This window comes from Branchiostoma floridae, chromosome 10, assembly GCF_000003815.2.
Source record: "Branchiostoma floridae strain S238N-H82 chromosome 10, Bfl_VNyyK, whole genome shotgun sequence".
In the NCBI taxonomy this organism is placed as follows: domain Eukaryota; kingdom Metazoa; phylum Chordata; class Leptocardii; order Amphioxiformes; family Branchiostomatidae; genus Branchiostoma; species Branchiostoma floridae.
In genome coordinates this window covers 11,794,169-11,812,017 of record NC_049988.1, presented here as the reverse complement: position 1 = coordinate 11,812,017, position 17,849 = coordinate 11,794,169, and the positions used below count along the sequence as shown (strand labels likewise).

At 37.9% G+C, this 17,849-nt stretch overlaps 3 protein-coding genes across 3 annotated transcripts; all 3 read left to right on the top strand.

Annotated features, from left to right (window-relative positions):
• Window positions 1–926: 926 nt before the first annotated feature.
• LOC118424881 lies at window positions 927–2,787 on the top strand. Its single transcript, XM_035833688.1, has 4 exons — window positions 927–938; window positions 1,103–1,279; window positions 1,969–2,094; window positions 2,662–2,787. Exons 1-4 carry the CDS (start codon window positions 927–929, stop codon window positions 2,785–2,787), a joined length of 441 nt encoding a protein of 146 aa, XP_035689581.1.
• Window positions 2,788–6,104: 3,317 nt separating this feature from the next.
• On the top strand, window positions 6,105–14,970 carry LOC118424880 (polycystic kidney disease protein 1-like 2). Its single transcript, XM_035833687.1, has 11 exons — window positions 6,105–6,372; window positions 7,760–7,890; window positions 9,296–9,514; window positions 9,966–10,073; window positions 10,906–11,084; window positions 11,208–11,273; window positions 11,761–11,868; window positions 12,545–12,758; window positions 12,954–13,338; window positions 13,860–14,047; window positions 14,863–14,970. Exons 1-11 carry the CDS (start codon window positions 6,105–6,107, stop codon window positions 14,968–14,970), a joined length of 1,974 nt encoding a protein of 657 aa, XP_035689580.1.
• A 1,074-nt stretch (window positions 14,971–16,044) lies between these two features.
• On the top strand, window positions 16,045–17,843 carry LOC118424443 (the record flags this gene model as incomplete). The annotated part of the gene is made up of 3 exons (XM_035833010.1): window positions 16,045–16,297; window positions 16,989–17,159; window positions 17,329–17,843. Coding segments are annotated over exons 1-3 (906 nt in total), but the record flags the coding sequence as incomplete, so codon positions are not given.
• Between the last annotated feature and the right edge of the window lie 6 nt (window positions 17,844–17,849).

Below are 17,849 nucleotides of genomic sequence, written 5' to 3'. Positions count from 1 at the left end.
TAAAAGTGTGACATCGAAGACCACAAAATACACATCAAGTAAGAAAATTCGTTCTTTATCTCTGAAATTCGTTGAGCACCTTCCGAACGCAGCAATGCCGCAAGCGTGCCGCACGTCAAGTGAGAGGGGGCCTTAAGGAGCGAACAGATAGTTATAGCTCTGATATATCTGATGCTTATCCTGCTAATACATTCCTTATCCATTTATGAACACAGAGGAAGGTAAAAAAGATACAAATCGATTATAACAACCTTTGAATGAATCCATAATCGTTTGAACGTCCCAGGACTAGTCATTGCAATTCAGGATTATACCAGTAACAACCGACTTTTAATCTTTTGTCATTTAAATTAGGTCTTCTACACACCCATGGTGGACATTGTTCCTGGTACAATAAACATAGAAGTGATAGCATCAAGCGCCGACGGACGCAACACAACTATCTTAATGGACCAAACTTTCGTAAGTGAACTAATTAGGTTGCATTTGCTGCATTACGAAGTGTTCATTCCAAGATTGTCATCGTCAGCTTTTTCCTCTAAGGCCATATTGCTTTGATTACATGGATGGCATCCTCTGGGCAGCCCAAAACTGAGGCGAACGTCGTATAAAAAAGTTTGGCCAAAATCAAAGTTGCCTTCAGTTTGAAAAAAAAACAGGTGTTTAGGAACGTTGAACAAATGACTCAACACATATGGTTTACCCAACAAACGATTCATTTTTTGTTCTTTCACATCTCCTTCTTTGATCTTAGATTTGACGTTGGCATTCTGTGATATCGCTTGTGAACATTTTCTGATATATATCTTTTTCAAATCTTCGGCATGTATTTACTCATTTTGCTTCTCTTTTGTTTGTAACATCATAGTTAATATTTTCTTATTTGAAACCGGCCGAACATTAATGTGTCGCGTAATCAAATCAACATGGCCTACGAGGTAAAATAAAAAGCAAGCAGAATGACCACATTTTCTGTATCCGTTAAAAATTAAATGCCCAGCGTTTGTCATGAAATTCGTAAAGGAAAGGAAAGGAAAAAAACATCAGTAGCATCATCTCACCTGAATGAACTTATTGTGTTTGTGTTGAAACTTCTTTTTAGATCGAAGCACCCGATAATGGGTTTTTGCTAGCATATATGGAAGAGTTCTTCGACAGTCAAGCAGGGCCTTTCTACAACCTGTTGTCAATGGGGTTTTCGGCGGAAGCATTCGGCGTCCCCATGGTAGCTTCTGGTGTTGTGCTTTACCTGGCCAGCGAAGGGGAGGACACCAGTGAGGTATAAGATCTTGAATTGTGACTTGTAGCGGTACTAATATTCAATTTTTTTTAAGTTTAACATTTATCGTTAAGCTTTATCAATAGATTTGTACCTTCCAAATTATGAATATGTTACCATGAATCTTGTCAATAAAGAAACGAGCAGATAAAAACACAGCCCGTTTAGACCAACGTCACATTTTGAAAACAGAGCCCGGCCGGGCAGCTCGTGAGAACGAAAAGTATGATATAAAAGACACCAAACTGCACAAAACGTAAATATAATAGTCGCTGGCATTATTTCTGTATATTTTCACGTATGTAAACAGCCCGGCCAGCCCCGGTTTGGAAATTAGCCTAACGGAAGGATATGTAAATACTGCACAGGGAAAACTGTGGATGTTTAACCACATTTATCTGATTGATGTTAATACTACAATTCTGAAAGAAGAAAATTATTCCTGTAGATCTACAACTTTGTCAAAGCTTTTCACATCTTACCTACTAACGGAAAAATAGTTTTCTTTAGACGTCCAATCCGTTTATATATGAAAATGCTAGATCATTCATATTCCACTATATGAAGAAGAGGAAGTTTACTTTTGTTTTCAGTCAGCATTCGGGCAATAATTTGGAATAAATAATTACTCTTTAAAAAAAAATCTGCCTGTGGTATATCAGCAAATGTTGCTAACAATAATACTTTAGTTTACAGACATTGTTACTGAGAATATGGCAAACGCAGAGATACCAGACTATGACGGAATTATAGGATTGGCAAACTGTATTGCATTAGTGACGGCATTTCCTCAGTTTGTGTCCGGTGATGCACAAGTGAGTATTAGCATCTGTTACAGAACATTGATATACTTAACTCTGATTTTCAAATTTTCACTTTACTTGCTGTTCTTATTCTATAGCTAAAAACATAAAAGCACATAGATGTATGCAAATTCATTTTGAATAAAGAGTGTTATACAGTCACTTTAAACTATCAGGAAATACATTAGAACATTCAAATAAATTTGAAATTTCACCCCTTTTGTCAAATGTACAATTATGAATAATCTTTCATTAAAATTTATTGCTCATTCGTATTAAAACCGTCTTAGTGAGTTCGAACGTACTTAAGTTTAGAATAGCGCATTTCCATATCTTCCTTTGGTCAGAATACGACAACATTTTCACCTGTACCTGGTTACGTGATAAAGTTAAGGAAAACAATACATGAGATTGATATATGATCATGATAAAAGAATATGCCAAGAAACACATAGCGATTTTGTCGTAGGAAAGATTGTATGAATATGACATTCCATGCGAATAGAATTAAAAAGATAACCATACTTAAATATATGAAATATTTACTTAATATATGGATTCATTTTTGGTGAAATGCAGGTTTTCAGTTCCATCTCTCTGGAGCATTCCTTTTTGAAGTTAAGAGATTTTTCCGAAAATAACGGCCTACCCGTGGGGAAGGTGAACATCGCCACGGCATTCACATTTACAGGTGTGCAATTTTGAGTCAATTTGATCGAAAGTAGCTCGGCATTTTTGTTATGTTTTTTCCTTGTGGTACTACATATAAAGTACGTAAGTACAATTGTTATTGACACCAAAACATTTTTACATTGTGTAACATGTTCTCGCACTTTTATTGAAATTTATGTTTTTTCCTGTTTGACATATGCCTGGGGCTTAAAGCTGTGCATAATAGCTCTATCTTGGCATTACAATCACACGCAGAATGAATCGAGAGAACTTACGATTTTAGAAAAGACACTTTTAATACTTAGACTGAGACGTAAAGAAGCAATACTCTTGAGATTATTACTCGCATGTAACCAGATTCTGTTCCCAGAGTTTATACAGCCATAACGCCATAAATATGAATTGATATACAGTGATAAAGTGGTAATAATCATGATATTTTTACATTTCAATATAGTCGTTTATGACTATTTAGGTTTAAATCTTCGCTCACTCAGTAATTTATTCGGCAGTTAGATGTTACTGCCCAAGGGAAACTCTACTGTTAACTCATTTATAATAACTGCTTACTGTGATATTTCACTTTTCATTAACAGGCATGTCAATAATTCATATCATATAGGAGGCACATACTTTGTATGCAACGTTTAATGTACCTTATTATCACATTCTAGGCGCTGTTCATGTGTTTAAAGCTTCTGAAGTAACGGCTATGCTCGAGCAAGAGGGTGAAGTAGGCTTCTCCGCCAAGTTGGAGACGGTAAGGAAAGAAAAACAACCAATAAGAAACATACATACAAACGACAAATCAACGTATTTCTAAAAGGCTGTTCCAATCATTCCGATCCAAATAAGAATTTTGCATTTCTGCATGTTTTTCACAAGCATGCCGTATGCAGTTCAATTACCTCTTGAGTTGCGGAGCGAAATGTTATCAGTAAATTAGTACTGAATCAGTAGCTTCATCGTATCTCCCTCTCAATTTAACATACAAGCTCTTTATGAACCCTTTCTTTCATTTAGTAAATTTTGTTCAAAATGTTGATATGTGCACAGTTTAAGTACCCATGACCATACATTCAAAGAACGCAGCCATGTGAGCGCCTATATGGTAACAACTGTGGCAAGTCTTAAGTATTCTGAGACTCCTTGTTCCTTTACAGAACAAGGAGGCTACTACAAGAACTTTCCAAGCCTTAGATGTCCTTGACGACATATATCTTGTCAATATGATGCCAGGCTACGATGATGAAGATCTATATGCGGATATCTATACATTAAAGGTACAATTGTGTTCAAACAATGTTCACTCACATTATGGGTTGTGTTTATACTTTAAACAGGCATTTTTTCCTGTCCATGAAATTTTCGGAAAAATTTCTTTGGGGCAGAGGTTGTATTCTACTCCATTCTTGTTTGCTTGAAACATGAAATTATTGAAACACTAATGGCGGATATGTTCATATCATTTCACATCGTCATACCACCGATATCTACATTTTACATTTGTTGCCAATATTGTTAATAGGAAGCTTTGACTTGACTTGATGTGGATCTACAATTGAGTTTGAGGACATTACAATTGAAATAACACAGGTTGAAGGTCGAGTCTAACTTTAATATTTGTACAGATGCAGGTGAGAATAAAACGAGAAGACCCCGGTGACTCCTCTGGGAAGCTGTACACAGTGGCAGGTGTGAGCGACTCTTTTGTCCACGTGCCGTCCTTTTCATCACTCGTTGGAGACGATTGTCCCGGTGGAGAGACGGTTGGGGTACAGGTATGATATACTATCTACTCTTGTTAAGTGAAACTAAATTCTAAATTGACTCAGTTATTCAATCACTTTGTTATGGTTTTCTGGACCTGTGTTTCACGGAATTTCTTGCTTATGATCGTACACAGATGTGTGCATGCAAGGAATTAATATAATATATTTTGTGAAAAATGCACATAGCTTGCTTTTTTTTCTTGTCGCTTGAAGATTTTACGTTATTTGCTTTGAATAAAACAGATGTAGTAAAATACATTGAGATAGTTCTTTGCGAACGATGTCGTTGATACAACAATCATGGCATTAACATGCAACAAATGTCAATTATCAATCATGTAATGCAGTGTCAGAAAGTGCTTTGTAGACTAAGTGCACAAACGATAAAACAACAAACACATTCATAATAATCTCAAAAGAATGAAATGTCTGATTATCATATGGATAGACTATGTGTGGCAAGCCTCCCCCTCTATTGACTATAAAACCATATTTTTATAAGCATGGGTTCATAGATGAGGACGACGAGCGTTAATGGTTGGTCAATAATAATTACTTGGGGGTTTATTCGCTGGTTTTAGACACTCAATATGTACTTTGTCTCCTTGAACAGCTCGAACGGATAGGAGACAAGTGATATTTTAATTTATCAATTTTATCATCCTAATTTACATTTATTTGCAGTTCCTGGAATCTACTTTCAACCCGTTTGAATATTCAAACAATTCTCGGATAATCGAATCGGATGTCACGGGTCTCACGCTCAAATGTGGCAACTCGACTATTTCTGTTTCTGGCCAAAGTCAGCCAATAGACATCCTGACGAGAAGGGAAAACAAAAGCATGGATGGATGGATAGACATCTTTAGTTCAACTGCACGACTTGGCGACATATCGGTATGTTTGATATTTAATTCCTACAATGTTTTACCTCAACGTGGTCTTCCACTGCATTGGGGGCACCGGTGCGGCACTGAGGGTTTCGTTCACTGGGGAACAGTTGTATTATTTTCGCCGATTGCTATAATTTAGATATTACATAATACGTACAAGTATGACTTAGAAAACAGCAAAAAAACACAAAACGTAATAAAATTCGTGCTTTATCACTAAAATCTATTGAGTAATTTTGAGTAACCCCGCAGTGCTGCACCGGTGCCCCAAGTACAGTTAAATACCACCTTTATTAGCACTGGACCTCAAGATACTCAATGGGTCAAAATAGACAGAATATTATATCTTTAATGACTACAGATTAACGCGCCAGCTTGAAGATTATTGCATCGAGATTCCATCCGTCCTCTAGTTCTGGTGGCAAAGCACCTTTATATGTCTGACGCCAGCAAGTGATATTAGTGACAGGATGTTTATACCGCACGCCGTTCTTCAGTGGCGGTTGGTAAATCCATATACAGATGCAGTGCTCTACAGTGTCCATAACTTTGAAAAGACATTGTGGTCTTGCGTTTCTATGTTACGTGTTCTATTGGTGTATGTTAAACTGATGGCAGGGAAAAGAAATGAAGCTCATTTTGTGGGGGGTTTTTTCAGATGTTTCTTGTAAATGCTAAGAGGAATATGTCGTCTCTGAGGTTCAGCCTGGATTTTAATAGCACCCTTTTCCCGCATGACGTCACCGTTTTGTTGAGAAAACACGAGCCTCCAACACCAGATACTCATGATTGGACAACGACCCTACCAGTTCCAGAGGATGAGCTCTTCACCGTCCCATGGATAAACGGAACATTATTGGCATCCAGTGCTTACCAATGGCTGCTGCCAGAAGATCAGATTGCCATCTCAGATGCCGACGTGGACGGAAACAACAAGACGGACTATTTTATAGGTATTACTTTTCAATTTTTACCAGTTTATCAGAGCGTAGTATTCTTACAGAATAATTGCCATTGCTAACTTGAAACACTGGATTTCAACGTCAACATTGGAAAATATTTTGCACCACACAGATGTGAAATTCATTTTCTTAGCATCAGGCAGACAAAACGATGGTGTTTGTATGTCTGATCAGTGTAAGACATAATAATGTTCAATCTGAATTCTAAAAATGCTTCATCCTGTTTATGACAATGAATATATCATAACGCGTTAGATTGACACATGTTCATGCATTCAACCCTAAAAACCACCGTATGGGGTCAAAACTGACCCCAGGCGTATATCAATGTGTGCTATTTCGACACTAATGGTCGAAAACAAAATTCCTCCCATGAGTTTGTTTGTATTTATGTCTTATAACTTCTGATACGTTTTTACCGAGACTGGCTCATTGTTATCCTAAACAATTCATGCATGGTCCAGTGGGGTCAAAATTGACCCCAGCAAAATGTGCATTTCTTTAAAACAAACTTTTAAGTCACACACCTAAACAACTTATCATATGACCACCAAATTTATGATGTACATATAAAACAAGATTACAGTAAAAACTTTTTTTCATTTTTTGACATTAATTAGCATGGGATATGGCGACATCATGACATTATGCGTCATCTAGCTAATACGGCAGCCATCTTGGATTTTGACTGATGACATCATCAAATTGAATTAGGTTATGTAAAAAATTATGTACATTGAATCCTGAAATTTTCGTTGAATTTCATAAAATGTCATTAACAAGCGTTGTTTGCTAAGAAAACCATATTTATTGTTTAACCCTAAATTAGAAAATTTTGTAAAGAATATGCCTGTCAAAATTCCGTTGCTTTGGCAACATGAAAAATTATGAACTTACTTCATTCACTTAAAATGTTTGCTATCAACATTTTCTGAAAAGATGCAAAGTTTAGTTGCCTTATCGTAAGCCTTCCAGGAGCTATGCGACATTTAAGTTGGTATATGAGCATCAAAAACTTCCCAGTCCGAATGGGTTTAGTGCAAAATGTGGTCATTATGATCTTTTGCATAAATTATGATAATGGCCTGGAATTATGTCAAACTGTCCAATATAGTTTAATGAAACTATATAAATCACAAATAGAGTCACCGAAAATAAATTTAAAAAAAAAACGTTATGGGGTCCGTTTTGACCCCATATGGTAAGATTAGTCGAAAAAAGGTAGGTTGGTTTGAGGGTTAAAGTACAATAAATATACATGTGTTTATGAGTTGTGTAAATGATATCTAGCCATAATATTTCACACTTGTCTTTGGGACTTGTCGTCATACCCTTTTTCTCTCGACTCATATCCAGACAAATGTATCTTTAATGACAGGAATTCGTTTCGGCTCTGAGGTTCATCACACCAGCGATGAAATTGTCAATTTCACTCTGTACGCCTTTGAGACAGCCTGTGTCTACTTTGAAGAAAACCAAACCCACTTGTGGCAAAGCGAAGGCTGTAGAGTAAGTTGTAAACAATCTTTTTCTTAATAATAAGTTTGTACAGTTTGATATTCGATCTTAAAAATGCCATATCGTTTTCTTTTTCTCTTTTTTTCGGCTTTTGTTAGAATTACACGAGCAAATCTGTTTAATATTATAAGTAGACATGATCTATTAGAAACGGGATTATTTTTCGGAATGAAATCTTCAAGTACACAAATTTCATATCTGTAAAATTTTTTTCATAATTATAGAATCGATTCAATAAAGTACAATTTGATGTTTCTCTTTAAAACACTAATAAGCATGACTTAATTTATTCCTCTTTTGATTAATGCAACATTTTCGAACCAATCAATAATACGCCCTTTCCTCTAGGACAGCGCTCTCGCCGCACTTTCTCTGCGACCTAAAATTTGACAGATCGCTCAACGCGCTCAACGAATTTTATAGAAAAGAAACGAGTATTTTTACCCTTTCTGCTAACCATAACCTATTTCGGTCAGTGAGAGCACAGCGTGATCGCCGTTTAGTTGAAAGGGGGCCTTGCTGGTAACTTGTCATCTATTAAAAAAAACAGTGTACATAAATTTTTATGAATAAATGCTGATATATAGGGCTGGTCTATAATGAAGAACTAGCTGTATGTGTCCCCCCAACAGGTTGATCTGATGTCTGCCGTAACCCTAGTTAGCTGCCAGTGCTATTACTTTGCATCCATGCTATTACTTTGCATCATTTGCATCCTTTTTGTTTGGCTTCGCATCGGCACCTGTGCTCTCAATCAAGGTCTATTTATCCGGTGATGTCTCTCAGTGTCTCCTGTAGATGCGAGGGTCGTTGCGAATCAGTCTCAACCTTATTGGTTCATTGTCCATTATATACTTAACAAAGATCGGAATTTTTGGCAATCTTGCATAAATTACTTGGTCATAGTGTTAACCTTAATGATATGTCAAACAATGCTAAACTAGATCTCATTCTTAAAGGCTCTACGCTGTTACCTTCTGTGTACAATTTTAAAATGATGCAACTTACTCAGACTTACATTGCAGATACCAAGCGCTTCTAGCTCCTCATGACTATAGCAGTTAAAAAGATATCGATATATAAGTTCCAACTCTACATATGGTTTTAAAGCATCATCTTATCTTTTTTCTCCCTTTTATCTAACAGAGTAGTCGGTAATTTTCTATTTTCATGTACTTAATTCAGGGAACATCGGTACTATTTTATGTCTTGGGGTGATGGACACTGTTATGCTGATTTTTGAGTTCATTTATGTTTTATAAGTTTTTTGATCTTGTTTTTTGATCTTGTCTTTGTTATGTGTTTTTAGATTTTAAAAAAATCCATAGATAGTTTTGTATAAAATCGTCACAGTTCTCATAAATCACAACTATTGCGTGTTTCTCCCCCCCAACAGGTCGGCCCGATGTCTAACATAACCCACATCCACTGCCAGTGTGATCACCTGACAAAATTCGCTGGTTTCGTGCCACCAAATCCACTTAACATCCAGGAAGCTCTCTCTGTAAACATCTTGGAGAATCCGATAGGGCTAATCCTGGTACTCACCGTGTTCGCTTCTTATCTGCTCGGCATTATATGGGCCAGGAAAGCTGATAGAAAAGATCTCGCTAAGGTGAGGATGGTGATGTTGAAGTGTGTACGTTTTTTCTACATATGAGTAAAACATAAGAGTATTAGGCAACGTATCATTCGCTTATCACCCATTTACTTGCACTGTAATGTGGTATATGTGTGATAAATGATTAAAACATCATTGTGTTTACTGTACGCTAGCTCGACATAATGTAGAGAGGAACACAAAAAATGCTTAGCAAATGTCATAGGACCATGAAGGCTGCAAAAGAACATCATGAAGTCTTCGGATGTAAAACTGATATAAAACATAAGTGTCCTTCTAGCCACGGCTTTAGATTAGTGTTGATTGAAGTATATGTGTTGCACTAAAGAACAGAATCCCATTTCAAATTTTGCAAAATACCATAATAGTCTGAATGTTACCAATAATTCCCATTGCTAAAGTGATTGTACAGTTGTGTTTTACCAATTCCCTGAATTGATTATAGGCTGGGGTAGGACTACTGCCTGGTCACAAGCTGAACCCTCGCCAGGATTGTCAATACGTCATCACAGTATACACTGGATTCCGGGGCAACGCAGGAACAACCGCTGAGGTAGCCTGACTAAATTTAACTTCTAGCAGACCGTTCCCCTGGTCAGACCCATGGAAGTTTAATTGAGAACACTAATAAGTCAGGAGGAATATACATATCTGTGCTGACATGGGCTTATTATTGTCAAAGATGAGAAATTCCTGAGGTAGCTAGAAGTAGTGATGGTAGACGATGACACTGCTTTACGTTTGGGACCGCATTGTTAGCAGCGACACCTAGCTGCAGTTCAAATAAGTGAGCCAGTCATCGTTGTCCTAAAGAAGGTGACAGCCGGCCATCGAAATGTCTCGTTACTTTTTCATTGGTTGTGAATTGGAAAGAGAATACAATCCAAACATTGATAAATATCTAACTGGGGAATGGATTTTGCCTGTTTGTAGTTTTTAAGATTTCTGGGTGGGGTGGGGGACCCCAATATGCCATAACATATCATAACATGACAAAGCATCATAGCATCATATGATGAAAAAAGAAATACTTCCAAAAATCACTAAAAGTCGTAAATGACTAGTAGCACAAAATAAGTAAGCATGACAGTAATGTTGGTAAAAAAAGACAAGTAGTAAAACTAAAAGTCAAGCATAAATAAACTTATATGGAAAATTAATCTAAAAGATGAAATTTGCATATCAATGCAAATAGACAAAGTTTACTGCAAATGGACATTGATTGTGATACTAATAAATGACAGCCCCATCTTCGGTTAAAGTACATATAAAGGATATGATACACCCACTTAGCTGAAGTACCGATTTAGATTCTGATGATGATAACTATAACACAGCTATGTTTTAAAAATACAAACTATAACATTTACTGCATTTCATGACAGGTTACGTTGGTGCTCTACGGTAGCCAGTGCGAGAGCCCTCCCTTAACACTGAGGGACGACAACCGGTGCCTGTTTGAACAAGGAAGTGTGGACTCTTTCCTGGTGTCATCAGAAGAACCGCTAGGAGTCCTCACTCACATGAGGGTGTGGCACAACAACGCAGGATTCAGCCCATCATGGTGAGACAAGGAACAATCGGTTCATACAGGCTAGGAATGCAATACGCACATGAATGACTGTAGTATAGAATTTTCTTCATACGTTTTCTTTATAATGTCTTGATTGAATTGTCTTTGTTTCAGGTACCTAAGTCAGATCGTTGTAACTAATAGAGGAACAAACGTCACGACCTATTTCCTAAGTAACAGGTAATGTATGTTTTTGAAGTTAAGTTGAATTATGATTATTAACAATGTCGGGAACAGATGCTGTATAGCTTAACAAAGGATTAGGACATTTAGCATGGGAGTATATAATCACAGATATCAATGTTAGCTACAATGATGTGTGTTCTGGTACGTAGTTTTAATATATTTTTTGGACATTGGTGTTTTCGAAAGCTATAGCTATATTATAGTTCTTACGTGGCAAATATAGTACTTACGTACCAAACTATAGTGCTAATGATATCTCAAACAACATCGTACATAATAGTTTATTGCATATGCGTCAATAGCAATTGTTGTTATTAACACTCTTTCTCACATGGTATTAGAAACTTACAAGGGATATAAAACCCTCATGCTTGGGCAATTTAAACAAGTTGTCGACGATGTGAAAAATGTTCATAACAAAAGAACACGTCTTAGTTAAAGAAAAGTTAATTGCTATTCTTTACGTTACTGCTGCATGAAGGTGGCTCGCTGTTGACGAAGATGACGGAAGGATAGAGCGTCTCATTCCTACAGCCGGGGAGGAGGAAATGACTAAATTCCGCAACTTATTCCTCGCAAAAAGTACAAGGTGAATGGCTTTATATTACTATGATAGAATCTATAGAAGTATCTCATTACCATTGCAAGGAAGGTTTTAGCTGAAGGCTACTGTAGCCAAATGTCCATATGATCCGGACATTTTGTGCCACAGGATGCTTTACAAATGGCAATATATGCCTAGCAATGGTTGCTTTAAGGCTTTTGATGCCTGAGTCAACGATCACCAGACTTGTGTAGGATTTATGTTAGAGCAAGAATTTCTATACGTATCACCTTCGAAATGATATCGTTATAAATTTGATAATTCCGGCAGCTAGGTATAGACGGCTTGCTGCACAAATTGGTAATAAATGTATTTCCCAATAAGGTAAAATAATGCATAAATACATCGTCTATCACCCGGAACAACCATTACCAGATTCACATGGTTTCTATCATTCTTGGTAAAGCACTTTCAATGACTTCGTTTTCAGATGTAAGTAGCTGTTGCGTTTGGTATAAGAAGTAGCATAAGTTTCGACTCTCAAACTGTTTTTTAGCTAAAAGGTTATTTTGATACTTTTCATTAACTTTTGTCATATTGCGTTTCTTACAAAACTAAGCGCAATATTGTTATAAGTAGTAGCCCCATGAGTAGTATACACTTCCGTCAATAGTATGTGAGCCGGGAAAATTACCAATTCTCATGTGCATGATTCCAACAGGGACGTGAATGATGGCCACCTTTGGTTCTCCGTTGCTGGCCGCCCTGCCCGGAGCCCGTTCACTCGTGTCCAGCGCCTGTCCTGCTGCCTGACGCTGCTCTACAGCACCATGCTCACCAACATCATGTTCTTCGGCCGTGGAGACGATTTCGAACCCCCCGAGCCTCTCAGGATAGCTGGCGTGGAGATTGACTCTCCGATTTCACTACCACAGGTAATAAGAAAAACGCAACCACAGACCTAGCCTATATCGTTGCAAACGTCTGACATGTGAATATTCCCGGACATTGTGACGTCAGGGCAAATGTGTCAGAAAGCCCATTCTCATGAGCACAACAGTTTGCTGTAATCATATATGTTGTTTGTGACGTTTGCTAAAAACTCAATACCTCATATTCTCCTCTCTCAGCTGATGATCGGCATACAGAGTGCGGTCATCATCCTACCAGTCAACCTCATCATCGTCTTTCTCTTCCGCAACTCGGGGACACTAAAGACAAAAAAGAGTGACGATAAAAAGTCAAACTCGGAGCTAGGCAGACGTGTTTTGAAATTATTACACCGAAGACCTAGACATAAACAAAACTTCATCTCTAACAATCCTGACACACCGTCATATTGGTATTCAAGAGATCGGCCAGTAACATATGACAATGAAAAAGACCACAAACTCAGAGTTCTGCAGTCTTCGTTAAATATTGATATTAAAGACTGTCATAAGAAAAATGACCAATATGAAGATGACGTTGGCCGTGGACAAAAACCGTCGCTACCCTGGTGGTTTGTGCTTATAGGTGAGTTATGAAAAATTACTTCCCTAATTTTTTTTAAATATAAGACTGGTTCCAGTGTATCGCTGGGGTAAATTGATGTATTTTGGCATGAGCAGGGAAAAAGCTTAGCTGCTTTCCATGTGTTCTTGAAGTAGCTGATGTAAAAGCCTTGAAAAATCTATCTTGTGTTGTGTTGTACATTGTACCTTGTACTTTGGTCCCTTAACGTCTTCTCAAATTGGTGAATTGTCGTGCCAAAGTAGTAACATACGTTTTGAATGGCTCACAAAAACGACTTATCTTTAAGTTATCTTTTTGAGATATTGAAATTATCTTCATTATCTTGCAATTGAGTGAGCTGCACGGGCCAAATACACTTAAAATATCAAAATACCTACAGCAAAAATGGCAAGAAAATAACTTTTGAAAAAACAGACGTATGTAAACTCTACTAAACTGACATTATCTTATGACACAATAAAAACTGACATCATTTATAATACTGTTAAAATGTGTAAGTACTCAATGATTTACACGCTCAGGATGGCTGCTTGTGTGGTCTGCGAGTTTCGTGGCGGCCTTCTTCACAGTTCTGTACACCTTGAGTGTCGGCAAAGCGAAAGCGGAGGCCTGGGTCTGCACGTTCGTGACGTCATTCGTCACTGACCTGTTTCTAGTACAACCTGTCAAGCTGCTACTGGTGGCGATAATCTTTTCATTACTCACCAAGGTGAAGTTCTTCAAATGTATTATATCTCTCAGTTACTACAATATTCTTAAAAAAGAACAGTGTTTGAGGCATAGAGGAATACGTCAAAGTTTTCGATGTCTTGTAGCCCATCTTGTTCAGGGAGATATGCTGCAAGACATGGAAAACCTTGAAGTATGTCTCTATGTCTTTTGAAATCACTGTTGAACACTGATGAACCTCCTCAACGGTAGTATCCCTCATTATGTGTATGCATATACAAAGAGATTTGTCCTGTAAAGAAATGCATGTAAATTGAAGAACAGAGGCATGTACAGTAAAAGCCGCCACGTTGGTAGATGCAACGTTAACGTCTTAGAGTCAGACTATGACTTTGCACGTGTACGATATTAGTACGTGATTTTAATTGCGAATACATATGCACATTTAGCAGAAAAACTATGGCTGGGTTTACACAAACGTTTTACAGAAACGTTTTCGGAACCGACATGAAGTACAGTTTGGTGCACCTTGTTGCGCACGTTGGTCATTATTAAAAGGGAGTCATCACTGCTTCCGTAACACCGCCGGCATAGCTGGGCGTTCCAAGTCACTTCATGGCCCCGTGTGTAAACTGAACGCCCCTGAGTAAGAATCCGGCGTTGTGTTCTACGAGGTGATTCTAAATATTGTATGTTGCTACAAACCTGCCAGGGTTACCCATCAAGTATAGTGGGCAGTGATTGCGTCGTAATCACATGATCACAAACATCGGTTACACAATTGGTAAAAAACCATGCAAGACTTTCCACCATGCCATGTGCATTTTAAACTGTATTCTTTAAACATATACACAGAAACCTGTTGAGGATGAGGATCCGCCCCCGAGAACAGCAGCAGACGACGAAGACTATCTAATATCCAACGAGGTAGCAACCTGTTTCAAAATCTTGAAAAATGTTTAAACTTTGTTCCAAAACTAAAAGAAACTCACCATAAATTTTCGGCCGAACACTCCGACCTTCTTCAGATGAAATGACTCGCTGCACTAATACGAAAGTCGTCGAATGACATCAGTTAGCAGCGAATCATAAATGGCGGGGAGGCGAAACCTGAGTCATTTCATCTGAAGAAGGTCGGAGTGTTCAGCCGAAAATTTAAGGTGAGTTTCTTTTAGTGTTGGAACAAAGTTGAAACATTTTTCAATATGTAATCTACAAACACAGATGAGCTTCATTCGGATACTGTTTCAAAATAGTTTTCATGCGCCTTTGCTGCGGCTTTCGCTCTTGGCTCTTGAGTTACTCCTGCTTCTTGATAACTGTGATGGGCTCTTTTACAGTGCTGAGGTTTACACGCGTTAACCTTGAAACTGAAACACGGGGCAGCCTGTTGATTGAGAAATTGACCAAATATAGAGATCATTTAACCTTATCTAGACGGGAGGGGGGGGGGAGCAGAGATGCCTGTGCCAACTTTGACGTTATATAACTGCGAAACGACGTGTGCTAGGACCACGAAACTTTTCCTAGAATATTGTTGGCAATAATTCTACCATAAATTTGTCAGTTTGAGATATTTGTGTTGCCATGGCAACGGGTTGCTGACAGGCAAATTTACTAATTTCTGCTCAAATAATGAGATTTCAAGGTTTTATCGTCATACCACACGTGTTTCTTATATCATTAACATCCTACGTTATCCTATGTTACAGCTATGACTAAATCCTCATAGTGTATGCTAATTTGATGCCATCATTGGGCAAATCCAAGACGGCGGACAATGTCAGGACATTAGAATCAGGTTAATTTCACTGAAATGCCATCAACATCTTTATTTTTTTACAAAACACATTCATAGGAACGTTTTTACTATACTTCAATTGGGTTTCGGGATTATATGCATAAAAATATTTTATAGATCGTTTTCACAATGACGTCACTATCGCGTTCGACCCGAACGGCGGCCATGTTGGATGATATGTTGTGACATTCGATCTGCCGCTTCAGCTGTGCGCTCGCTCCGGGTGGAAGGTATATCATTTCTCTTTTATTTACACGCTAACAAGTACAATGCCAGTCTTATGTGCTGTATATGGCTGTGGTAACAATTCCCAACGAGACAAGGAATACAGCTTTTTCAGAATTCCCAAAATAATTGAAAATCAAGGGGAGAAAACGAGAGTGCTGTCGGAGGAAAGGCGGACTCAATGGCTTGCGAACATTAACAGAGCGGACCTAAACGAGCAAAAGTGCTCATACTCACGAGTATGTAGCAAACATTTCGTCTCAAGTAAGTCGTAGGAGAGAACTTCAGTGTAAGAGTTCTGCTGAAAAAGTTCCCGCCTTGTTGTGCGGTTCATTCATCTTTGTTACGCTTACGGGCTTGTTCGCCCGGCTCGGCGGTACCGGTGTTGTTTATGCCCGCCTGCCATCTTGCCCGTTCTCCGAGCCTTTTCCGTGCCCACAAATTATAATTTGCAAGTTCCTGTTGCTCTCGTTTTTTATGTATTCACCCAGACAACGTTAGATACAAATTCGTACCGTGCTTGGATAAACCAAACAAAGTTGTTTTTACTAAGTTTTAGTTTTTTGATAAAGAAATAGCCTCTGGAATCATACGCACCCATAGCTCAGTCGGTAGAGCCGTTGTTAGAAAGACCAGAGATACTTGAGTGGTGGGTTCGAACCCGTCTCTGTCAATTTTTTTTTTTTATGAATTACCAATTCATATTGTTTCGATTTGAAACCATTCTTAGTCAGAAATAAGTCTACATTTTGTACCATTTTTTTTACAGAATAACGCTAGGGTTAAGTCATTTTGCTATTATATGTGTTAGGGTTCACAGGATAATTAGGTGTTAATTGTTATTCACAAGATTATTTTGGGAAAATAACCTGTCAATAATGCAAAGAAAAATTATTATTGACAGAAAAATCTTATCAAATAGTGAAAAATGTCTTATTTCATTTCACTCCTACAGGGAAACCTGCTGACCTGTATGCATGTACTGACCCAGATTGGGTGCCTACACAACATCTTGGGCACAACAAAGTCAGGGCCTTGGACATCAGCATTGGACTGGCCCGCAATGATAGGTTGTCAGCAAGAAACAGCATAAAGCGAAGAAAAATTGAGGAAGAAGATCATTCAAGTATGTCCGTGACATTTGAACTTCATATGTTTTTTTAGTAGTAGTCCACTGTGTTCTGTTCTGTTTTTTTTAGTTATCATTTAATGCAAGTTGGAGCTGTAATCCTTTTATAACACCCAACATGTAAACATAACATGTGATGTGACGTATGGGTTTGTTTCATTCTCAGCAAACGTCATTGATCCACCTTGCCCACCTGTGTCACCGGATGAACCAACTAAGTGTGATGTAGGATGCCAGACCGACATGACGGGGGAGGAGATTGACAGGATGAAGTTTACCGTCAACTATCTTTCTGAACAACAAGACCAACTCAAGACACAGCTCCTAGCACATCAGTTACATGAGGGTAGTTTTAGTAATGGGGGGGATGATAAAGTTAGATTTTTCACTGGTTTGCCAAATTTTCTCATATTGATGAATGTATTCCAGCTTGTTGTGTCTCATGTTAAGTGTACGTCTCGCAATGTAATCTCTCCTTTTCAGCAGTTCATTTTAGTTTTGATGAGGCTCAGACTTGCTCTTTCTCTTCAAGATCTGTCTTACCGTTTTGGTATTTCTTTGTCCACAACATGTAGAATTTTTGACAAATGGATTTCTGTTATGAATAACCGTCTCAGTTTTCTTATTCTTTGGCCACAACGTGATGTACTTAGGAAAACCATGCCCACAGTTTTTAAACAAAATTTT